At 45.6% G+C, this 25,000-nt stretch overlaps 2 protein-coding genes and 1 long non-coding RNA gene across 4 annotated transcripts in view; 2 read left to right on the top strand and 1 right to left on the bottom strand.

Annotated features, from left to right (window-relative positions):
* The window catches only part of LOC116048446 (VPS10 domain-containing receptor SorCS3-like), a 1,378,075-nt gene that overhangs the window by 834,343 nt on the left and 518,732 nt on the right, over positions 1–25,000 (top strand). The window lies entirely within an intron of this gene.
* Positions 1–25,000, top strand: part of LOC116059799 (striatin-like) — an 80,805-nt gene that overhangs the window by 39,853 nt on the left and 15,952 nt on the right. For both annotated transcript variants that reach the window (XM_031313058.2, XM_031313057.2), the window contains exons 5-12: positions 1,841–2,011; positions 5,771–5,909; positions 8,333–8,495; positions 14,619–14,732; positions 16,485–16,628; positions 18,526–18,662; positions 20,213–20,388; positions 23,912–23,959. In XM_031313058.2, coding sequence (XP_031168918.1) covers positions 1,841–2,011; positions 5,771–5,909; positions 8,333–8,495; positions 14,619–14,732; positions 16,485–16,628; positions 18,526–18,662; positions 20,213–20,388; positions 23,912–23,959 — 1,092 coding nt within the window. The remainder of the gene's footprint in view (positions 1–1,840; positions 2,012–5,770; positions 5,910–8,332; positions 8,496–14,618; positions 14,733–16,484; positions 16,629–18,525; positions 18,663–20,212; positions 20,389–23,911; positions 23,960–25,000) is intronic.
* On the bottom strand, positions 14,936–15,610 carry LOC118494876. The gene is made up of 2 exons (XR_004897083.1): positions 15,579–15,610; positions 14,936–15,355 (listed from the first exon to the last, which is right to left on the bottom strand). It is a non-coding gene; the product is annotated as an uncharacterized LOC118494876 (long non-coding RNA).

Below are 25,000 nucleotides of genomic sequence, written 5' to 3'. Positions count from 1 at the left end.
CTTTAACAATACTCTGTTACAAGTTAGAGTACTAATACCACACTGTAACAATACTCTGGTACAAGTTAGAGTACTAATACCACACTGTAACAATACTCTGGTACAAGTTACAGTACTAATACCACACTGTAACAATACTCTTTTACAAGTTACAGTACTAATACCACACTGTAACAATACTCTGGTACAAGTTACAGTACTAATACCACACTAACAATACTCTTTTACAAGTTACAGTACTAATACCACACTGTAACAATACTCTGGTACAAGTTACAGTACTAATACCACACTGTTACAATACTGTGTTACAAGTTACAGTACTAATACCACACTGTAACAATACTCTGGTACAAGTTACAGTACTAATACCACACTGTAATAATACTCTGGTACAAGTTAGAGTCTGTAAGTATCATCAGGAAAATGTAGTTAAAGTATTAAAAGTAAAGAAGAATCCTCCTATTTTAGAAAGAGGAAACTATCCAACCAGTTCTTTCTCTCTTTCTGTCTTTCTTTCTCTCTTTCTTTCTCTCCGTCTTTCTTTCTCTCTCTCTGTCTTTCTATTTTTCTTTCTTTCCGTCTTTCTTTCTCTCTCTCTGTCTTTCTATTTTTCTTTCTTTCCGTCTTTCTTTCTGTCTTTCTTTCTTTCTTTCTTTCTTTCTTTCTTTCCGTCTTTCTTTCTTTCCGTCTTTCTTTCTTTCTCTCTTTCCTTTCTTTCTATCTTTCTCTCCAACCAGTTGTGTGTTTAATGGTCTGATCATCTCAGCTGGACTTGTAGGCAGTAATCTTAATGTGTAAAGTAACTAGTAACTAAAGCTGTAACAGATGAATGTAGTGGAGTAAAAAGTCCAATATTTCTCTCTGAAATGTAGCGGAGTAGAAGTAGAAAGTGGCATAAAAAGACAAGACTCAAGTAAAGTACAAGTACCTCAACATCTGGTACTGAAGTACAGTATTTGAGTAAATGTACTTAGTGGGTCTGAGTTTGTAAACGTGTGGCGTTGGCCCTTTAAGGACGCCGCTGTGTGGATATAATCGTGGCGTTGTGTAGCTCGGCGGGTACAGCAAGGCACTGACACACAGAATGAAGAGCTGCGTTCAGGGCCCACTGGGACGTTTAGAAAAGTCTCCGGTGAAGTCAATAGATTGTTGTTATTCACACACACACACACACACACACACACACACACACACACACACACACACAGACACACACACACACACACACACACACACACACATGAACACACATTAACCCTCTCCTTCACGTTGACTCCTGAGCCTCCTCTGACAGTCTTTTTTGTCTCTCGTGTCCCTCGTGGCTCTCGTGTCTCTCCCGTCTCCGTGTCCCTCATGTCTCTCCTGTCCCTCATGTCTCTCGTGTCTCTCGTGTCTCTCCTGTCTCTTTTGTCTCTCGTGCCTCTCGTGTCTCTCCCGTCTCCGTGTCCCTCATGTCTCTCGTGTCCCTCATGTCTCTCGTGTCCCTCATGTCTCTTGTGTCCCTCATGTCTCTCGTGCCTCTCGTGTCTCTCGTGTCTCTCCCGTCTCCGTGTCCCTCATGTCCCTCATGTCTCTTGTGTCCCTCATGTCTCTCGTGTCCCTCATGTCTCTTGTGTCCCTCATGTCTCTCGTGCCTCTCGTGTCTCTCGTGTCTCTCCCGTCTCCGTGTCCCTCATGTCTCTCGTGTCCCTCATGTCTCTTGTGTCCCTCATGTCTCTCGTGTCCCTCATGTCTCTTGTGTCTCTCGTGTCCTCGTGTCTCCGTGTCCCTCATGTCACTTGTGTCTCTCATGTCTCTCATGTCTCTCGTGTCCTCGTGTCTCCGTGTCCTGGCTCAGGTACCTGCAGGAGGTGGGGTACACCGACACCATCCTGGATGTGAAGTCTCAGAGAGTGCGAGCGCTGCTCGGTCTGTCCGGAGACTCCGGAGACCAGCCTTCGGAGAGGAGAGGCGAACTGATGGTCAACGGCACCGAGGCGTCCTCCCCGAGGGACAGCGCCATGCTCAGGTTAGAGACCATAGTCTACGTCCACGAAGTTCCACTTCCGGGATGTCCATTGTCAGCGTCATTTCCCCGCTTCCCATTAATTTCTATGGAAGCAGCCGTGCAATGCATTCTGGGAGCGTGGCAGGGACTTTGGAGAAGCGCGGGCGTCAAGTCGCCCGCTCCTCATTTGCATAAAGGTGAATTCAGCCAACTTTATGCAAATGAGGAGCGGCCGGCTCGGCTCAGCGCCTCTCAAAAGCGGACCAAAATCTTTTAAACTGACCATCGACCACGTAACGTTTAGATTTTTCTGGGTCAAAATTTCGTCTTCTTTTGCTGTTCCTTTTCGAGTCTTGTCACTTCACCCGATGTTTTTCCAGGTTTTTTGTCACTATTTCCGACGTTTTTGTAGTTTTTTTTCTGCGTTTTTTTTTTTGTCGTTTTTCTTCATCGTTTTTTTTGTTGACGTTTATTTCGTTTTTTTCAGCAATTTTTTGGACATTTTTTTCATCATTTTTTTGGACTTTTTTTTCATAATTTTTTTGGACATTTTTTTTAGTTTTTTTCATCATTTTTTGGGACTTTTTTTTAGTTTTTTTCATACTTTTTTTGGGAGGTTTTTGTCATTTTTTTCATCATTTTTTTGGGACATTTGTTTCATTTTTTTCATCATTTTTTTGGGACTTTTTTTTTCGTTTTTTTTCATCATTTTTTGGACATTTTCTTCATTTTTTTCATCTTTTTGAACATTTTTTAGTTTTTTTTCATCATTTTTCTGGACATTTTTTTGTTATTTTTTTCATTATTTTTTTGGACATTTTTTTCATTATTTTTTTGGACATTTTTTTCATCATTTTTTTGGGAGGTTTTTGTTATTTTTTTCATCATTTTTTGGACATTTTTTAGTTTTTTTGGACATTTTTTTCATCATTTTTTTGGACATTTTTTGTAGTTTTTTTCATCATTTTTTGGGAAATTTTTTTAGTTTTTTTCATACTTTTTTTGGGAGGTTTTTGTCATTTTTTTCATCATTTTTTTGAGACGTTTTTGTCATTTTTTTCATCATTTTTTGGGACATTTTCATCATTTTTTTGGACATTTTTTTCATCATTTTTTTGGACATTTTTTTTAGTTTTTTTCATCATTTTTTGGGACATTTTTTTAGTTTTTTTCATACTTTTTTTGGGAGGTTTTTGTCATTTTTTTCATCATTTTTTGGGACATTTGTTTCATTTTTTTCATCATTTTTTTGGGACTTTTTTTCCGGTTTTTTTCATCATTTTTTGGACATTTTCTTCATTTTTTTTCATCTTTTTGAAAATTTTTTAGTTTTTTTTCATCATTTTTTTGGACATTTTTTTGTTATTTTTTTCATTATTTTTTTGGACATTTTTTTCATCATTTTTTTCATCATTTTTTTGGGACATTTTTACATTTTTTTCATCATTTTTTTGAGACGTTTTTGTCATTTTTTTCATCATTTTTTTGGACATTTTTTTCATCATTTTTTTGGGAGGTTTTTGTCATTTTTTTCATCATTTTTTGGACATTTTCATCATTTTTTTGGACATTTTTTTGGACATTTTTTTGGTTTTTTTCATCATTTTTTTTGACTTTTTTTTGGTTTTTTTCATCATTTTTTTGAGACGTTTTTGTCATTTTTTTCATCATTTTTTGGGACATTTTCATCATTTTTTTTGGACATTTGTTTCGTTTTTTTCATCATTTTTTTGGACATTTTTTTCATCATTTTTTTGGGACATTTTTGTGGTTTTTTCCAACATTTTTATCGTATTTTTTCAAATACAATAAAATTGAATAAAAGTAGTGAAGTGATCATTTATTTTACGTGTGAAGGTCGTATGGAACCATCCACATTTTTTTCTTTGACAATTTGGTTGAAAGAAACCCCAAATTTCTTTTTGTTTAGTTTTTTTTAATTAGTCATTTTTGACCCTAGGACAACAGGAGGATTTAACGGACCTTTGTTGATCTGAAATGAAGACAGATTCAGCAACTGCACGGCCTATTTCTCTTTTAAAATGTTTTCAGAAACACGTTTCGGTGAACTATTTTAGTCCAATATGAGATCGTATTCTGAACGACGCTTACCTTGTGTGAAACTAACGCCTGTATGGACACGAACTATAAGACTGATGAGACCGGAGTCCCACCGCTGGGAGTTTAATGCTCCCGTTGCTTTCGCCACCACATTCTGTGTTTGTCCTTTGGTTTTGGTTTTTATATATAAGCAGTCACCGGTTTCTACCACACAGACCATATAATACAAATGAAATTGAAGAAATACAATTATACAATGTCCAAATTTTTTCTTTGGACATTTTTGCCGTTTTTTCCATCGATTTTTTTTTTTTTGACGTTTTTTGTCGGGTTTTTTTGATCTTTTTTTTTTTTGACGTTTTTGTCGTTTTTTTCAACATTTTTTTTGGACATTTTTGTCGTTTTGTTCATAATTTTTTTTGGGACATTTTTGTCGTTTTTTTCCAACATTTTTCCAAAATTGAATAAAAGTAGTGAAGTGATCATTTATTTTACTTGTGAAAGTCGTATAGAACCATCCACATTTTTTTCTTTGACAATTGGTTGAAAGAAACCCAAAATTAATTTTTTTATTTTTTTAAATGAGTCAAATTTATAATCTTTAATTAATACTTCTGTATTTCTTCAATGTCATTCAAGGCTGTTACTTTGGGGTTGAGATCTCCAACTATCTAGGGCGCTACTGCCACATGTCTGCATGAATTCTTTTAAAAAGCAACAAAAACATAGAAACAATTGTCCCAAAAAAAAGAGACAAATGTCACAAAAACCGCCAAAAACCACAAAAAAAAGACAACAACATTGAAATGGACAAAAACTTCAGAAAAAGCCCAGTTTTGGTTATTGATAAGATAAGATATACTTTATTGTCCCCGAAGGGAAATTAGTTTTGGACTCTGTCCGTTCTGCAGCGTTACAAAGACAACACAGAATACAGAGAAGACAAGAAATACAAATATCTCTCAACACATACTCTCATGCAACACAACATGCTTCCATATACATATAATAAGCACATTAACTGCTCCTTTCATTGGCACTTAAACATACATACATACAATCGGCTGTATTGTCCGCAATAAGTGTGGCACAGCCCTTGCACAGTACAATATTGCGCAGCTAACATATTGCCCGACCCCAACAGCCTACATATCGCACAAATTCCACAATGCACTGACAATGCCCAACCTCGATAGACTACGTATTGGACAAATGACATAACGCACAACCGAATAACCTACGTATTGCGCAACTAACCTATTGCACAATCCCCAATAGTCTAACATATTGCACAATGACATGTTGCACAACCCTGAATAGCCTAACGTATTGCGCAAATGACAGTCCCTCCAGAAAAACGTGATTATGTGATCGCATAATTCAATGCATAATCAGCCAAAGTCTGCATATTTATGCTTATATGATTATGATTTCATAATCCCCGCATTTTCGTTGCATAAAAGTCCCATATATCTTAGCAGAAAGTTGAGAAATGTTGCGTTTACTTCACACAAGAGCAGCCACAAAAATTGCATAAATATCCCGCATATTCCATCGCATTTTTTAAGAAAACGTGCCGCATAATCAAGGATTTTTGCCCGCAACAATCACAAAAAAACTCCGCATTTTTCTGGAAGGACTGGTACTTCATGTTCTGTGAAACAAACTAAAAAACTACTCAGTAAACCTGAGTACTGGCTTGCTTCTCTTCCCGTCCAGTAAACCGGAGATGTCAGACTCGGCCGCCGGCGTGCTGGAGGCCTTTAAGTTCATAGAGAGCGCCGCGGCGGAGTTCAGCGACGAGGACGAGGACGAGGACAGCCAAGGACGGGACAAGACCGTCTTAGACATGGCGACGGTAAGACCTTCACACACTCAACTGACAAACTCATTCTGGTAAACCCAGAGAAATAAAATGGATAGAAAGGCCATTTCCATTCAAATCAACATAGCGGAATGGAGAGTAGTAACGTTACGAGGCAGAGAGTAGGGCTGAAACTAAAAATTACTAAAAAAACTAAAAAAATCCTCGATGCATCAATGTTACCAGCGTTGTACCGGATGGAGGAGGATTATTACTGTCGCACACCGGTGCTAACGCTGCTGGCACATGACACCAACGGGGTCAGCTTCTCCTCGGACCGCGTAGCTCCTATGGCGCCATTTAGATGCTACCAAGCCATCACCTCCCGTTAGCATCCCATTGACTGCCATTCATTTTGACGTCACTTTGACAGAGAATAACTTTACATCTGAAGAGTTTAAAGACTCTATTTGTCCGTTGTTTATTTCTAAAGAAACACGACAATGTATAAAAGGCTCCATTACCTTGTAGCTCACGTTATGGCTCCGTAGCAGACGTTTTTATAAAAATAGGCTAACGATTGGGTCATAACCACGAGACTTACTGTCTCATAGTAGAGGAATTACCGTATAGTACAGGAGAAGCTCTCAGGCAGTTTGGACTTCCATTAGCTGTTTAAGTGTAATTACTAATGTTAACTATCATTTTAGTGATCAATAATTAGCCTGTGTCTATGTTATCTCCTTACATATACCTACGCTCTCCGTCTCTGCTAGATTGGGAATGATTGAGATTTCTCTTGGCACAGCTACCAGAAGACTTCCAACTTTCAGACAGGTTGCTCACGTCACATCTACGTCTTCAAGCTCAGTTGGAGGCTGCTCAGTAACGCTCAGACGGCGCAGATTACAAAATAAAGAAAGAAGCCTTATATAGTGCGGGGCTAAGAGAAGAGACGGGCTGGAGAAAACGACAGAAAGTGTCCAAAGTTTGGAATCAGTTCAAACTTAATTAAAACGAAAACTCTGTACAGTGTGTCTACTGCGAAATCCAAACTAGCTTATTACAATAATAGCACGACGTCAATGCTTCAGCATCTCAACAGAAAACATTGAGTCTAACTTTAAGCGTAACTCTCGGCAAAATGCAACCTAGGGTCATTTTGTGTATGTACACGAGTCAAACTTTTGTGGAAGCGCCACTTTTAAGATTGACTGTATTTTTTGTTTTGGGTCAAATGGCCTTTTGAATGGGAGTGCTAGGGACACTTTGATGCTAGCCTCAAAATAGCCATTTTTAAAACACTTACCTGCCACTTTTTCGGAAGTTTTTGGCGCTTTGTACAATGTTTTTGGCACTTTCTGATATTTTTTCAGACAATTTTGACGCCTTTTTCCAACTTTTTTGGCGGTTTTTTCAATGTATTTGTCGCTGGCTGAGGACGTTTTTTGCCGAACTTTTTTGGGGGCTTTATGAGGACCAAAATGTAAGTAAGAAGACTACAGTATCTGAGACATGCAATGTCATCAAAATAGTTGACTTTTTCTCTTAAATGCAGTCTTCTCACTTAGATTTCGGTCCTCATAAAGCCCCCAAAAAAGTTGAAAAAAGGCGTCAAAATTGTCTGAAAAAGTGACAGAAACATTGAGTAAAGCAAAAAGTGCCTAAAGGCATTGAAAAGAAAACGCATAAACCGCCAGAAAAGGAGTCAAAAATGTAAAAAAAAAAAGCGACAAACTAAGTGGGCCTGAATTCATTGTCAACCTAAATTGAAATGCGGGCCGGATCAAAACCTGCGAGCGGCCGGATTTGGCCCTCGGGCCTCGAGTTTGACACACGTGGTCAACAACATCAGGAAATATAACGACGCACACGTGTCAAACTCGAGGCCCGAGGGCCAAATCCGGCCGCTCGCAGGTTTTGATCCGGCCCGCATTTCAATTTAGGTTGACAATGAATTCAGGCCCACTTAGTTTGTCGCTTTTTTTTACATTTTTGACTCCTTTTCTGGCGGTTTATGCGTTTTCTTTTCAATGCTTTAGGCACTTTTTGCTTTACTCAATGTTTTGGCGCTTTGTACAATGTTTCTGTCACTTTCTGATGTTTCTGTCACTTTTTCAGACAATTTTGGTGCTTTTTTTCAGCCTTTTTCCAACTTTTTTTGTGTTTTTTTTCAATGTATTTGTCGCTGGCTGAAGACGTTTTTTGCCGAACTTTTTTGGGGGCTTTATGAGGACCAAAATGTAAGTGAGAAGACTACAGTATCTGAGACGTGCAATAATACAGTCAAAATATTTGACTTTTTCTTTTAAATGAGAGCAATGTCAATAATCTCTACATGTCTGGCCTTTGATGTGATTCTCATTTTCCAGTGTGGCCCTCTGGGAAACTGAGTTTGACTACCCTGTTGTTGACATTAAGAGGCAGATTTTGTAATAATCTTCCTCCTCCTTCCTTTTGTACCTTTGTGCCAACAGATGGTGAGGAAGAAACAGCCGTCCACGCCGTCTTCCTCGGCGTCGGAGCTCAGCGACGACCCCGACACGGAGGAGGCTCTGAAGGGTTTCGACTTCTTGGCGAGTCCCGACGAGCTGGACGGATCGCCGGAGTCTCGGAGCGGGGAGGACAGCGGAGAGTGGGGTGAGACGTCGAGACAAGACACGGAGTTAGGCCAGTTGTTAACTTTTTTTTCTTTTTTTTTTTATGAATATAAGCTATATATAAACTTTATTTCCGACCCAGGAGGATCCATATCACAATAAAAAACACACAATATATACGTGTACACATTTTTGTAGATTTTTTCCAACATCTGTCACTTTTTTCAACGTTCTTTTGTCATAGTTCTGATATAGACAGTGTTGGGAACGTTACTTTAAAAAAGTAATTAGTTATAGTTACTCACTACTTGTGTGTGAGTCAGTAACTGAATTACTCTATGATAAAAGTAACTCGTTACCAGGGAAAGTAACTATTTGCGTTACTGTTAAAAAAAAGTTGCTATATGTCAAAGAATTTTGATTTTTTTTTTAGCAGTTTTTTTGTTGTGAGGCAGAGAGATCTATCTTCTGCTGCTTGGAGGACTTTGCTCCGAGTCCTTCTTTGCTAGTGGACGGCGAGCTATCCTCTCTGGTGCAGGTATCGCTGGTTTTGGCCACTAGCGTTGTGAGATGCTTCGTTAAATTAGAGTTGCTTACAACGGATGTCGACAAAGTCTTCTCTCCTGGACATAATGTACACATTACGTGCACGTTCTCGCCTTTGACCACAATTAATTTTAAGTAGTGCTTATATCTCCACCTTGAAAACGCCAACTTGTCATCGGATTGCTCCTGACTCGCCATCTCTGCTGCTTCATCGAATCTCTGTTTAGCTGTTGTGTGTGTGTGCGTGCGTGCGTGCGTGCGGCGCGTGTCGTGTGTTGGCATGTGTGTAAAAACACTGGCTCTGATTGGCTACCATATGAAACATGACTCTGCCTTAGCCAATCATAATGGCTTACCTCGTTATTAACCCACCTCCTCACTAGCTGTGGGCCAGGGGTGCGTTCGGATTACACAGTTTATTCAATCAATGCATAGTAACGCACCACATTTAACGTCCAGTAACGTTAACGGCGTTGTAACGACGGGAAAAGTAATTCGTTAGATTACCCCGTTACCGAAAGAATAACGTCGTTACCTAACGGCGTTCTTTTAAACGGCGTTATTCCAAACACTGGATATAGAAAGTTTTTGTAAACGGCTCAAATTTGACCCGAGGTCAACAGGAGGGTTAAATCAAAAGTACGGTACTGGTCTCAAGGCCCTGATGCACCAAGGAGCCAGTCGCCCTAGTTTGTGCGGTGTGTCCCGCACCGCGGTCGGCCCTCGTCTGCCTTTTTACGGCGTGATAATGAGCCAATTGATCCAGTTCTTACGCCCAGGTCAGACCAAAGATTCGCCACGAAGACGTAAGAGACGAAACTTCTTGCGACGCGTCCTTCTGCAGCGTTCTGACAGCTGCCAGTTTCACGCCGACGAGACGAGACGGGACGGTGTATCATCTCCATTGCAACGACTCTTTGTACTTCCGTCCTAACTTTCGGCTTCCAGGCTTTTCGTAGCTGGATACATAATTTGTTGCATCTAAATATGAATGTGGATAAGGTTAGTGATAGTGAGATGTTTGCTACAGTTACATTTCTAGAGTCCTATCTTGCACCCGGTGCAGCGCAGCACAAAGCCTGACACAAGTGTCTTTGCTAGTTTCAGACCGACGCAGTTGTCAATTTCCAGCGTCCACGTCGTTTAAATAGCAAATGCACCTGCACCCATCTGTGGCCCATGGGTCTTACAGGGAGGTGTGTTCAGGTGCATTCTGGGCGTGCTGGTCTTACAGGGAGGTGTGTTCAGGTGCATTCTGGGCGTGCTGGTCTTACAGGGAGGTGTGTTCAGGTGCATTCTAGGCGTGCTGGTCTTACAGGGAGGTGTGTTCAGGTGCATTCTGGGCGTGCTGGTCTTACAGGGAGGTGTGTTCAGGTGCATTCTGGGCGTGCTGGTCTTACAGGGAGGTGTGTTCAGGTGCATTCTGGGCGTGCTGGTCTTACAGGGAGGTGTGTTCAGGTGCATTCTGGGCGTGCTGGTCTTACAGGGAGGTGTGTTCAGGTGCATTCTGGGCATGCTGGTCTTACAGGGAGGTGTGTTCAGGTGCATTCTGGGCGTGCTGGTCTTACAGGGAGGTGTGTTCAGGTGCATTCTGGGCATGCTGGTCTTACAGGGAGGTGTGTTCAGGTGCATTCTGGGCGTGCTGGTCTTACAGGGAGGTGTGTTCAGGTGCATTCTGGGCGTGCTGGTCTTACAGGGAGGTGTGTTCAGGTGCATTCTGGGCGTGCTGGTCTTACAGGGAGGTGTGTTCAGGTGCATTCTGGGCGTGCTGGTCTTACAGGGAGGTGTGTTCAGGTGCATTCTGGGCATGCTGGTCTTACAGGGAGGTGTGTTCAGGTGCATTCTGGGCGTGCTGGTCTTACAGGGAGGTGTGTTCAGGTGCATTCTGGGCGTGCTGGTCTTACAGGGAGGTGTGTTCAGGTACATTCTGGGCGTGCTGGTCTTACAGGGAGGTGTGTTCAGGTGCATTCTAGGCGTGCTGGTCTTACAGGGAGGTGTGTTCAGGTGCATTCTAGGCGTGCTGGTCTTACAGGGAGGTGTGTTCAGGTGCATTCTGGGCGTGCTGGTCTTACAGGGAGGTGTGTTCAGGTGCATTCTGGGCGTGCTGGTCTTACAGGGAGGTGTGTTCAGGTGCATTCTGGGCGTGCTGGTCTTACAGGGAGGTGTGTTCAGGTGCATTCTGGGCGTGCTGGTGTTACAGGGAGGTGTGTTCAGGTGCATTCTGGGCGTGCTGGTCTTACAGGGAGGTGTGTTCAGGTGCATTCTGGGCGTGCTGGTCTTACAGGGAGGTGTGTTCAGGTGCATTCTGGGTGTGCTGGTCTTACAGGGAGGTGTGTTCAGGTGCATTCTAGGCGTGCTGGTCTTACAGGGAGGTGTGTTCAGGTGCATTCTGGGAGTATTGCTATCTTGAGACAGCGGGAAGTGATGGCACCATTGACCAACAAAAACCTGGTCTAAAGTCAATAACGCAGCATTTCATTGTTATTTTAACAGAGCATTAGTAAAATGCTCCTAGGCTCGTGCACAGCACGCACACTATGCTTGTTACACACACAGGGACGCACAGCAGCACACACACATGCAGAAGATTACAAATAAAAATATTACGGTGTAAATCCACCATCATAACAGCAATGCTCCAAGGTCCAAACACGCCTGGCTTTTAAAGGGAATGGGAGATGACTTGTAATTTTCTCAATTTCTGATCCTCTGAATAAAAAACAGAAAATTGGAAAAACAATTTAAAGATCCAATTTTTTAATTTGTCAAGGCGGAAAATAATTTAAAAATTGGATATTTGAAGTGAACCCATTTTTCTGTTTTTCCAAATGTCCGTTTGTGCTTAGAAAATTGAACTGATAAGCGTTACGCTGACCATCTCCAGTCTGTAAATAGAAAAGATGCAGAGAGAGGTCCACAGAGGCTTCCCCTCTCGGTGGTTTTTAAACGCCTCTTCTGTGTGTCTGAGTCACCAGCTGCGTGGGGGGAAGCCTTTGTCATTGGTCCAACGGCACTGAGTGCGTTGCTAAGAAACAGTACAAAAAAGAAGGGGGATTTAGTGTAAACTGCGGGGGCTGCTGGGACCTTTATCTTGTAAAGAGTGTTTTTATATATATATAGACGGTGCAGAAGCTAGCGGCCTTGTGCTGCCACTCACAATAGGGTGACCAGACGTCCCAAAAAATTCCAGACAGGACCAGACAGTCCCGAAATCCAAGCAGTTGTCCCGAATCCCGAATCCTGCCCTAATTGTCCCGAAAATTAGAGCAAAGTCTCAAGAGCAGACTGTCGAGTAGTTCTAGTCTGATAGAACATTAAAATCTTTTCATGGTCATTGGGTCGTCCTGCAACCAGCTCACATCGGTTACTAACTAGGCTAGGCGCGGATTTTGATAACACGCATTGCTATTTTTCATTCATTCAGGCCTATGTAGGCCTAGGTGGCCGCGTTGGCCTACGTAGGCTCATATCGGCTACTAACTCACTAGCTCACATCGGCTACTAACTGGCTGCAACAGTACGTGGCCCTACGTAGGGCCACGTAGGCCTACGTAGGCGGCTAGGCGCAGATTTTGATAACACGCATTGCTATTTTTTCATTCATTCAGGCCTATGTAGGCCTACGTGGCCGCATAGGCCTACGTAGGCTCATATCGGCTACTAGCTCACATCGGCTACTAACTGGCTGCAACAGTACGTAGGCCCTACGTAGGGCTTACGTAGGTGGCTAGGCGCAGATTTTGATAACACGCATTGCTATTTTTCATTCATTCAGGCCTATGTAGGCCTACGTGGCCGCATAGGCCTACGTAGGCTCATATCGGCTACTAGCTCACATCGGCTACTAACTGGCTGCAACAGTACGTAGGCCCTACGTAGGGCTTACGTAGGTGGCTAGGCGCAGATTTTGATAACACGCATTGCTATTTTTCATTCATTCAGGCCTATGTAGGCCTATGTGGCCGCATAGGCCTACGTAGGCTCATATCGGCTACTAACTCACTAGCTCACATCGGCTACTAACTGGCTGCAACAGTACGTGATAACACGGATTGCTATTTTTCATTCATTCAGGCCTATGTAGGCCTACGTAGGCTCATATCGGCTACTAGCTCACATCGGCTACTAACTGGCTGCAACAGTACGTAGTACGTAGGCGGCTAGGCGCAGATTTTGATAACACGCATTGCTATTTTTCATTCATTCAGGCCTACGTAGGCCTACGTAGGCTCATATCGGCTACTAACTCACTAGCTCACATCGGCTACTAACTGGCTGCAACAGTACGTGGCCCTACGTAGGCCTACGTAGGGCCACGTAGGGCCACGTAGGACTATGTAGGCGGCTAGGCGCAGATTTTGATAACACGCATTGCTATTTTTCATTCATTCATTGTTGAAATGGAGGCTCAGGCTGGTGTCCTGGGACCAAAAGAACACGTAGCTAAAAAGCAAAAAGGTCTCTGCAGGTACTGGGAGGACTGGGTAATACCGCTGGATTACTGCAGTTTTACGTGATGCAGACAAAGCGTTTTGCAACGTATGTAGGAAGGTTTGGTATTTCAGACGTCAGGCTGCATGCTAGCAGCAAACTACATATAACTAACAGCTGCTGTACAGACCAACATTTTGTGTTTGTTATATTTGTTTCATAATGACACTTGAGTTCATGATTTTATTGAGTTTTTATTTGTATTTTATGGTTTCCCGTACGTCCACACCGCCGCCGACTTGATCTTCTAACGATACAGGAAGTCATTCATTTTCAATGGAAGCTGCTTCTCTCAGCTGCAAGGAGCGGCAGATCTGTTGGCGTCACGTTTTGGGCGTTTTGAGCGTTTTGAGCGTTTTGAGCGACCGGAGCATCAATCAGAAAGTTGAAAGTAGGTCAACTTTATGGTAATGAGCTATGACGCGGTTCAGCGGCAACCAGTCAGAATATAGACGTCCTTCACGCTGGCTGATCCCAGAGAAACATACGATGTAAACTTTGGTTCCTACCAAAACATTAGTTCAGAGAAAAAGGAGGAGAAGCTCATCATGGCCGTTGCTGGGTTCCCTATCATTTATGATATTTGCGTATAGGGACCAGTTAACGTTACCTGCCGGTCACATGGTCTCTAAACAGTCCGCTCACGGTGAAGTCCTGCACGGATCAACAGCTGGCGGCTGCTCGCTCTGCCTGCACGCTGCTGCGGTTCAGCGGCTAACGAGCGAGCGTACGTACAGTTAGATGACAGACAGTTGAATTCCTGAATAAAAATAAAATATAATTTTGGTGCAGAAGGAATCACTTCACATGGGTAGGCACTTGTAATGACATTTTGAGCATGTTTAGAGACTTAAAAACATGTTTAAAACTAGCCCTGTTTAAGCCTGTTGGGTGCTAACGCTAGAAGGGGGATAACACGGTGTAGGCAGCACCGATTGTTTTCGGGTTTTTTTGCTACTGCCAGCACTCCACATTTCCAAACAACAGAGCTACGTGTTGAAATTGACCGGAATTCTCCTTTAACACTTAAAAACTAAAACATAGCGATGTTAATGTAGCCTAATACAAAGATTTCAGGTTAACGCCTATTGTTAACTCCTCCTTTCTCTCCCCTGCTGGCCTGCAGAGAAGGATGACCCCTCCCCTGGAGGGGAACTGTCCTGGGACGTGGACCAGGGACTGATCGCCCAGCTCAAGGAGCAGTACAGGAAGGAACGCAAGGGCAAGAAGGGGGTGAAGAGTAAGTCCTGAACCTCTCTCCTCATCCTCTTTGTAGTTTCTGTTCCCCTGACTCTCTTTGTTTTTTCTGTTTTCTCTCCTCTCAGTCTATTCTTTGGTTTAATGTAGAGCCCAATAGTTTCTGTGATAACAGGATGATGGATTGATGGATTCGCGAAATTGAGAATCTGAAAAAAAGCTATAAGACAGATTCCATAGGGGCCCTTTTTCAACATGGACCCTATTTTCCTATGTTTATGGGTTTAAGTGACTGATGGGAACAACAATCTTTAAACTGGTCCAGTGTTAAGCGTTAACGCTGTAACCGGCAGCCACAGACCAGGCTGCAATGTAACGCTACGAGACAAATGTTCAGCGTCAATATGGTCCACTAGAAGTTCTGTTGTTGCCGCTGACAGACTCAGATTATTATTCTAAGTGTCTGACAACATTATGGAAAGGATCCCTACAGAGATAGACTTTTTAAAACCTCTTTGAGACCTTTCTGTTTAACCAGAAACAGCTCTGAAGTCGCTAGCGCTAAACCCACCAGACTCCATTTAAAAAAACAATACTTTTAGCGTGTTTAGAGCCACCATATTTTCACATGGAAATCGGTAAACTGTGTGTTTATTTCAACCAAAACTAGCATTGTGATGGTTGGTTAAAGTGGAAAGACGACCCAAAACGGCTTTTGATAGTTTTATTTTGTTTCTGTCGACTGTGAATGAAGTGTATTTTATGATGCTAAAATGACTGTTTATTTACATGGAGTCTGGTGGGTTTAGCGAACGTAATTTGGCGGATGTTTTTATGTTTAAAAAAAGGATCTTACTCTTTAACAGAAAGGTCGACCTCGAGTCGAAACCTAGAGTTGTGATGATTGGAAAAGTGGAAAGAGACAGATAGATAGATAGATAGATAGATAGATAGATAGATAGATAGATAGATTACGCTACGTTAGATATGAGTACGGAAAACTCTCCTGTGGGTCAGATTAGAGGGGAGGAACAAACGGCCGATATCGTCGTCTGGTTTGGTTCTTTTTCCTCAACTTCGTTTCTTCATGTTTTCCACCTTCATGTAGATTTGCTGCACTTTTCCCAAAAGTCCCAAAGGAATGCACCAACTTTAAAGTGCTCATATTCTGCTCATTTTCAGGTTCATAATTGTATTTTAGAGGTTGTACCAGAATAGGTTTATGTGGTTTAATTTTCAAAAAACACCATATTTTAGTTGTACTGCTCATTGCTGCAGCTCCTCTTTTCACCCTGTGTTCAGGTCTCTGTTTTAGCTACAGAGTGAGACCTCTCACTGCTGTAACATCTTTGTTGGCAGTCGCACATGCTCAGTAGCTAGGTAAGATCACATGCTCAGTAGCTAGGTAAGATCACATGCTCAGTAGCTAGGTAAGGACTACTAGCCAGTCAGAAGCAGAGTATGAGGGCGTGTCCTGACAGTAGCTAGGTAAGGACTACTAGCCAGTCAGAAGCAGAGTATGAGGGCGTGCCATGCTAGCAGCTAGGTGAGCATTATAACGTGTGGTCCAAAGTGACCACGTTTGTCTCTGAAGTAAAGGCTGGACTACAACAGAGCAGTTTGTGAACAGAGTTAAACTTTAAACCTTAAACCCTTCGTCGTGCTAATGTCTGTTTCTATCTTTCTCTCCTAAACTCCTTTTTCCTACGTTGTTCCCCTTCTTCCTCCTGACTCCATGTTTCGGTTTCCTCCTCTGATTTGTGTCTCCCCTCTCTCCCTTCTCTTCCTCCTCCAGGACCGAACCGGTCTAAGCTGCAGGACATGCTGGCTAACCTGCGGGACGCCGAGGAGCCTCCCTCCATGCAGCCGCCCGTAACGCCCCCGTCCCGCCCAGCGGTCCCCAGACTCAATGAGCACGAACTGGGACGCCCCGAAGACGGTAACCTGTCCGCCTTCTTTTAAAACATTTGCAGTGTGTGTGTGTGTGTGTGTGTGTGTGTGTGTGTGTGTGTGTGTGTGTGTTTGTTCTTGTTTAACTATATTCATGGGGTCCAAAAACCGAGGAGTCCAGTATACTTGTGGGGTCCCGACAGCCTTATGAGGGCCAAAATGTTGGACCCCACCAGGTTAAAGGTCTGTTTGAGGGTTAAGACTTGGTTTTAGGATTAGGGTTAGAATTAGGTTATGGTTAGGGTGAGGGTAAGGGTTAAGGTTAGGCATTTAGTGGTGATGGTTAAGGTTAGGGTAAGGGGCTAGGGAATGCATTATGTCAATGACGGGTCCCCACAAAGATAGTGAAACAAACTTGTGTGTGTGTGTGTGTGTGTGTGTGTGTGTGTGTGTGTGTGTGTGTGTGTGTATCAGGCCTGTATGTAGTGTGTAATAACAACAGAGTGTAAATTGTAATTTCCCCATTGGGGATCAATATAGAGTATAAATTAGAAATGAATTAGAAATTAATAAATTATCAGTCTGTCTCTTAAGGCCGTTACACACCAACCAGACGGCCGGCCGTCGGCAGTAAAGCCAGTGTGACTGATCAGTGTCCCCGAGTTGGTCCAAAACGTTCCTCAGAACACACCGAAGAGACGAGACGTAATACGTCTCCATAACAGCAGGCGGCGCTAATCTGGATTGTCTCCCCAAATAGAAAACCGGCAGCTGATTGGACGAACGCGTCACGTGGGTCTGGTTTCTCCAGGAAATCACAGCCAGACTTTCATGGCGGCTCGTTCAGAATACGATCTCATATTGGACTAAAATAGTTCACCGAAACGTGTTTCTGGAAACATTTTAAGCGAGAAATAGGCCGTGCAGTTGCTGAATCTGTCTTCATTTCAGATCAACAAAGGTCAGTTTAAAAGATTTTCATCAGATTTTGAGAGACTCTAGTCACGCTCATCCCGCTCTCCGTTTCCTGGTTAGCTCTCCACCAATCAGATGGGTCATTGAGTCCGACTGCCGGCAGAGCCCGCCCCGCCGATTAGACATGTCAAATCAGCCCAAATGAAAGCCGACGGCCCCTCGGACGGACGACGGCACGAACACACCGAACAGACTCGAGTCACCGACCTCGCCAGACTGTCAGACGGCCGATTATTGGCCCGGTGTGTAGTAGGCTTTAACCAACGGGGTCAGCTTCTCCTCGGACCGCGTAGCTCCTATGGCGCCATTTTGATGCTACCAAGCCATCAGCTCCCGTTAGCATCCCATTGACTGCCATTCATTCTGACGTCACTTTGACAGAGAATAACTTTACATCTGAAGAGTTTAAAGACTCTATTTGTCCGTTGTTTATTTCTAAAGAAACACGACAATGTATAAAAGGCTCCATTACCTTGTAGCTCACGTTATGGCTCCATAGCAGACGTTTTTATAAAAATAGGCTAACGATTGGGTCATAACCACGAGACTTACTGTCTCATAGTAGAGGAATTACCGTATAGTACAGGAGAAGCTCTCAGGCAGTTTGGACTTCCATTAGCTGTTTAAGTTTAATTACTAATGTTAACTATCATTTCAGTGATCAATAATTAGCCTGTGTCTATGTTATCTCCTTACATATACCTACGCTCTCCGTCTCTGCTAGATTGGGAATGATTGAGATTTCTCTTGGCACAGCTACCAGAAGACTTCCAACTTTCAGACAGGTTGCTCACGTCACATCTACGTCTTCAAGCTCAGTTGGAGGCTGCTCAGTAACGATCAGCCATCACCGGGAAAGAGACTTCACTGGTCTCCGTCCAGAGACACGGGATCTGCTGGTCCATTATATATATATATATATATATATGTCTATGGCTTTAACGCAGCTGCTTCCTGTTTTGTGTCCGTAGAAGCGATGACTTTCCTGCCGTCGTCGGGGAAGTCTTTCATCCTGGGCCGGGTGGACGAGGCGGTTTCTAACGAGCTGGGACTGGGAGAACTGGCCGGACTGACGGTCGCCAACGAGGCCGACAGCCTGGCGTACGACGTGAGTCAAACCAACAGCAGGAAGCTGGCAGCTGCTGCAGGAGAGCGTGGATCACTAGTCACGTTTAAGCTTTTTATTTCAGCATTTCCATCTTAACCATGCTATTTTTATCCCAGTTACAGTAATAGTTCAACTAAAAAAACACTTGATTCCTTCTCCCCTCCCTCCATCCTTCCCTCCTTTCCTGCCTCCCTCTGTCCATCCCTCTATCCCTCCCTCCCTTTGTCCCTCTCTCCATCCCTCCCTCCTTTCATTCCTCCCTCCGTCCGTCCCGCTGTCCTTCCCTCCCATCATCCCTTTGTCCCTCCCTCCGTTCCTTCCTCCCTCCCTCTATCCCTCCCTCCATCCCTCTGTCCCTTCCTCCCTTTGTCCCTCCCTCCCTCCCTCCCCGGTCCCTCCCTCCATCCCTCCCTCCTGTCCTGCTTCCCTCCATCCGTCCCTCTGTCCCTCCCTCCCATCATCCCTTTGTCCCTCCCTCCATCCTTCCCTCCTTTCATTCCTCCCTCCGTCCATCCCTCTGTCCCTCCCTCCCATCATCCTTTTGTCTGTCCCTCCATCCCTCCCTCTGTCCCTTCCTCCCTCCCTTTGTCCCTCCCTCCATCCCTCCCTCCCTGCCTCCCTCCGTCCATCCTTCTGTCCCTCCCTCCTTTCCTCCCTCCCTTTGTACCTCCCTCCATCCCTCCCTCCTTTCATTCCTCCCTCCGTCCATCCCTCTGTCCCTCCCTCCCATCATCCCTTTGTCCCTCCCTCCATCCCTCCCTCCTTTCCTGCCTCCCTCCATCCATCCCTCTATCCCTCCCTCCCTTTGTCCCTCCCTCCCTCCCTCTCTCCTTTCCTGCCTCCCTCCCTCCCTTCATCCCTCCCTCTCTCCTTTCCTGCCTCCCTCCCTCCTCTCCTCTCCTCTCCTCTCCTCTCCTCTCCTCTCCCTCCCTCCCTCCCTCTCCTCTCCTCTCCTCTCCCTCCCTCCGTCCCTCCATCCCTCCGTCCCTCCCTCCCTCCCTCTCTCCTTTCCTGCCTCCTTCCCTCCTCTCCCTCCCTCCCTCCTCTCCCTCCCTCCTCTCCCTCCCTCCTCTCCTCTCCTCTCCTCTCCTCTCCTCTCCTCTCCTCTCCTCTCCTCTCCTCTCCTCTCCTCTCCTCTCCTCTCCTCTCCCTCCCTCCCTCTCTCCTTTCCTGCCTCCTCTCCCTCCCTCCGTCCCTCCATCCCTCCGTCCCTCCCTCCCTCCCTCTCTCCTTTCCTGCCTCCTTCCCTCCTCTCCCTCCCTCCCTCCCTCCCTCCTCTCCTCTCCTCTCCTCTCCTCTCCTCTCCTCTCCCTCCCTCCCTCTCTCCTTTCCTGCCTCCTCTCCCTCCCTCCGTCCCTCCATCCCTCCGTCCCTCCCTCCCTCCCTCTCTCCTTTCCTGCCTCCTTCCCTCCTCTCCCTCCCTCCCTCCCTCCCTCCTCTCCCTCCCTCCTCTCCCTCTCTCCTCTCCTCTCCTCTCCTCTCCTCTCCTCTCCCTCCCTCCCTCTCTCCTTTCCTGCCTCCCTCCATCCCTCCCTCCCTCCCCCCTGTAGATCTCCAGCAGCCAGGACGCCCTGAGGAAGACCTGGAACCCAAAGTTCACCCTGCGGAGCCACTTTGACTCGGTGCGGAGTCTGGCCTTCCACCCGGTGGAGCCCGTCCTCGTCACCGCCTCCGAGGATCACACCCTCAAACTGTGGAACCTCCAGAAGACGGCGCCCGCCAAGAAGTCAGGCTTTTAACATATCCATCGTTCATTCACAAACTGTCCATTTACACCAGCTGCATTAAAGGTCCCATATACCAGTGATAACCAACCACCGGAAATTATCCAATTTTACTGAATTGATCCAACTACATTTTTTTTATTGAGTTACTGCAAATAATTTGCCATTGTTGTGCATCTGTGCCTGCAACGTAGGGCCCTATGAAATCCGTTTTCGGATTTATTTTTAGCCCTTTCGGATTTTTTCGGATCTGCTTGATTTCTCTTCACTTCTCAGCAGTATTGACCTTTAAAAACTCACAGTTCAGCTTTTTTTATTGAAACTGTTAATATATTCAACAAAGCACATTCAAAATGACCTAAATAAAAGCTCTGGATGCTCACCTATAACGACGTTGAGGACACTGAGATCTCGGTTTCGTCGACAACAACCAAGATGTTATTTCCACGGATCTCTCGCAGCACTTCCTGCGTGCGCTGGTCAAAGACCGGCGGCAGGCGGGTCTGCCTCTCTGCGTGCAGCGTTTAACAACAAACGGACGCATCCTCTTCATGTTCTCTAGCGGTACGTCAGCTTCAGCACACGCTGCAACAACATCTCCCCCAAACTCTCGCCTTGCATCTGTTGATGTAGTCGTTGCCTCCATGGTAACCTGGAGGGACTTTCCCGCTGGAGATTTAGCTTTATTCTTGAGATGAACTCTTGATCTCAAATGGTTGTCGGGAGGCGCCACTCGCTTCCGCATTTTTCCCCTCGCAACAAACTCAACGTGAACGTGATGACGTATGGTTACTAGGCGACAGGCTGTGCCATTTGGCCACGGTTTAGGTAGGGACCTGTCTCCGCTTGTTGTTTTAAACTGAAAAATGAGAAGGAAGGAAGTAAAAAAAAAATTGTTTATTTAATATGTCAACAAAATATATGCAAATTCCGTGCGATTCCACGTGTATAACAGAATTCCCTTTTAATGTGTAAATTCCGCGATTCCGTCCACGTTTTCCGCATCGCGGAAATCATAGGGCGCTAGCAATGTGATGACTGGCAGAGATATTAAATATTATTCCGTGTCAGTAGGTGGCAGTGTAGCGCAATAATGACCTTGTTGATTTAAGACGATGGAATCACCGCCACCTTTCACGCACATCGCTGGATGTAAGCGGTAGGGCCGAGATCATCGCCGTAAGCCTGCAACAGCGATGGATACATTTTTAAAAAGTTAAAATGCAGATTCTGATCTTATTAGGCTACAATGTGGCATTTTGTAACATTTTTGAGCCCGTCCTGATCTGGCGAGCTCCAGTTTTCCACTCGCAGATCAGTCTGACATCTTGAGACAGAGAACATTTGGAGCCGTTCGCCAAAACAACCGACCAATCAGCGTTGGTTTTGAGGCGGGTTTAGGTGTGACGCAACGAGAAGCGACTGGCGGCTTCCACGGATGAGATGAGCGTAGCTGTCACGCAAGTTTTATCCGAATTAGAAAGTATTCCTTCATTGAAAGAAGAGCTAACGGCACTGGAGGCTTTTCTCAGAGGAAAAGATGTTGTTGCTCTTCTCCCGACTGGTTTCGGCAAGAGTTTGATATATCGTTGATCTGGTTGGTTGATTTGGCCCGTCCATCACCAACATAGGTGGTGATAGACAGATGGTTTATCCAATCAGCTAACCAGGATTTTCGCCCCTTCCCAAACGTTCTCCAACGGAAAGTTCCCAGATGGATATGCCGAGCAAATGCGAAGCGATCCATCTGGCGGAGTCAGGTTAATGCACACCGCCCTTATTCAGAAACTGTGATGTCACTCAGGACATCTTGTACGGCTGTGATGTCACAACAGGCTAGCATTGAACGCTCCACCTACGTAAACACCTTCCCGTAATCAATGGCGCCGTCATTACGGCGACCAGCGTAGCGCGCGTAGTGCAAGCGTAGGGTTCGGTTCGAACGGGGAAATTAAACGCCACACACCCGCGACAACAACAGGACGGACCGCCACACGCGACCACAATGGGGAAATTTAACGCCACACGCCCGCGACAACAACAGGACGCACCGCCACACGCGGCCACAACGGGGAAATTTAACGCCACACGCCCGCGACAACAACAGGACGCACCGCCACACGTGGCCACAACGGGGAAATTTAACGCCACACGCCCGCGACAACAACAGGACGGACCGCCACACGCGGCCTTAATGGGGAAATTTAACGCCACACGCCCGCGACAACAACAGGACGGACCGCCACACGCGGCCTTAATGGGGAAATTAAACGCCACACGCCCACGACAACAACAGGACGCACCGCCACACGCGGCCTTAACGGGGAAATTAAACGCCACACGCCCGCGACAACAACAGGACGCACCGCCACACGTGGCCACAACGGGGAAATTTAACGCCACACGCCCGCGACAACAACAGGACGCACCGCCACACGCGGCCACAACGGGGAAATTTAACGCCACACGCCCGCGACAACAACAGGACGCACCGCCACACGCGGCCTTAACGGGGAAATTAAACGCCACACGCCCGCGACAACAACAGGACGGACCGCCACACGTGGCCACAACGGGGAAATTTAACGCCACACGCCCGCGACAACAACAGGACGCACCGCCACACGCGGCCACAACGGGGAAATTTAACGCCACACGCCCGCGACAACAACAGGACGGACCGCCACACGCGGCCTTAATGGGGAAATTTAACGCCACACGCCCGCGACAACAACAGGACAGACCGCCACACGCGGCCACAACGGGGAAATTTAACGCCACACGCCCGCGACAACAACAGGACGGACCGCCATACGCGGCCTTAATGGGGAAATTAAACGCCACACGCCCACGACAACAACAGGACGCACCGCCACACGCGGCCTTAACGGGGAAATTAAACACCACACGCCCGCGACAACAACAGGACGGTCCGACAGACCGCCACACGCGGCCACAACGGGGAAATTAAATGCCACACGCCCGCGACAACAACAGGACGGACCGCCACACGCGGCCACAACGGGGAAATTTAACGCCACACGCCCGCGACAACAACAGGACGGTCCGACAGACCGCCACACGCAGCCACAACGGGGAAATTTAACGCCACACGCCCGCGACAACAACAGGACAGACCGCCACACGCGGCCTTAACGGGGAAATTTACCGCCACACGCCCGCGACAACAACAGGACGGTTTTTGGCTTGTCATACTACTCCCTACCGTTGTCGTGCTGTGATCACGAAACATGCTTCCCATTTAAATACATTACATTAAAATTCGTAATCACCACCACGAGACTTGGGTGTATATTCAAGACAGTATGAGAAAAATAAAATGTTTTTTGAACGTTAGAGCATGTCACCATGTTTTTAAGTAGAAACCCCAAAATACCGTACGAGCATGAACTTAAAAAGGAGCACGATATGGGACCTTTAATCTGAAACAGGCCGACGTTAGAGGACAGGCTGTCGTTTCTGTTTTTCTAACGTTGATTCATTGTCTTTTCTTTAATCCTCCAGGTGTGCTGCTTTAGACGTGGAGCCCATCTACACATTCAGAGCTCACAGGTGGGATTTAAAAACATTCTCCGTCAGAGAAGCACTGTCCGAATCTCAGGCTGTGTCTCATTCGGCATATTCTTCCATCAGTACAGCGCTAACGTGCACTGACCACTTACTGCCGTAGTGCCCGCTTTGGATGGTTAGTATTGTCCCAAAAGGGACACTTTTGCTCGCCGTTTCTCAAAATCTGACGAAAATCTTTCAAACTGACCTTTGTCGATCTGAAATGAAGACAGATTCAGCAACTTGCACGGCCTATTTCTCTCTTAAAATGTTTTCAGATACACGTTTCGGTGAACTATTTTAGTAAAATACGAGAGATCGTGTTCTGAACGAGCCGCCATTAATGGTCGGTTGTGAAATCCGGGAGCAGCCAGACCCACGTGACGTGTTCGTCCAATCAGCTGCTGGTCGACGTCCCCTGGTCCCTCCCCTTTCAGCTTTGTAGTCCAGACGGCGCCCGTTTAGTGCGATTAGGGTCCATCGTTCCATGTTCCATCAATGTTAATTTAGTCACCTGTTTTGCACTTTTGCTGATGTTTTGCACTGAAAGGACTGCATCCAAGTTTGTTGTACATATACATGAACACACACATGTATACATACAATAAGAGACTATTAGTAATTTTCAGTTTAAGGGCCCTATCCTGCACCCGGCGCAGCGCAAAGCCCAACGCAAGTGTCTTTGCTAGTTTAAGACCGTCCAGCGCCCGCGTCGTTTAAATACCAAATGCACATGCGCCCATCTGTGTGTTCAGGTGCATTCTGGGCGTGCTGGTGTTACAGGGAGGAGTGTTCAGGTGCATTCTGGGCGTGCTGGTCTTACAGGGAGGTGTGTTCAGGTGCATTCTGGGCGTGCTGGTCTTACAGGGAGGTGTGTTCAGGTGCATTCTGGGCGTGCTGGTCTTGCAGGGAGGTGTGTTCAGGTGCATTCTGGGCGTGCTGGTCTTACAGGGAGGTGTGTTCAGGTACATTCTGGGCGTGCTGGTCTTACAGGGAGGTGTGTTCAGGTGCATTCTGGGCGTGCTGGTCTTACAGGGAGGTGTG

This window comes from Sander lucioperca, chromosome 4 (assembly GCF_008315115.2).
Source record: "Sander lucioperca isolate FBNREF2018 chromosome 4, SLUC_FBN_1.2, whole genome shotgun sequence".
In the NCBI taxonomy this organism is placed as follows: Eukaryota; Metazoa; Chordata; class Actinopteri; order Perciformes; family Percidae; genus Sander; species Sander lucioperca.
The sequence above is the reverse complement of the archived record's forward strand: the minus strand, read 5'-3'. Positions and strand labels throughout refer to the sequence as shown.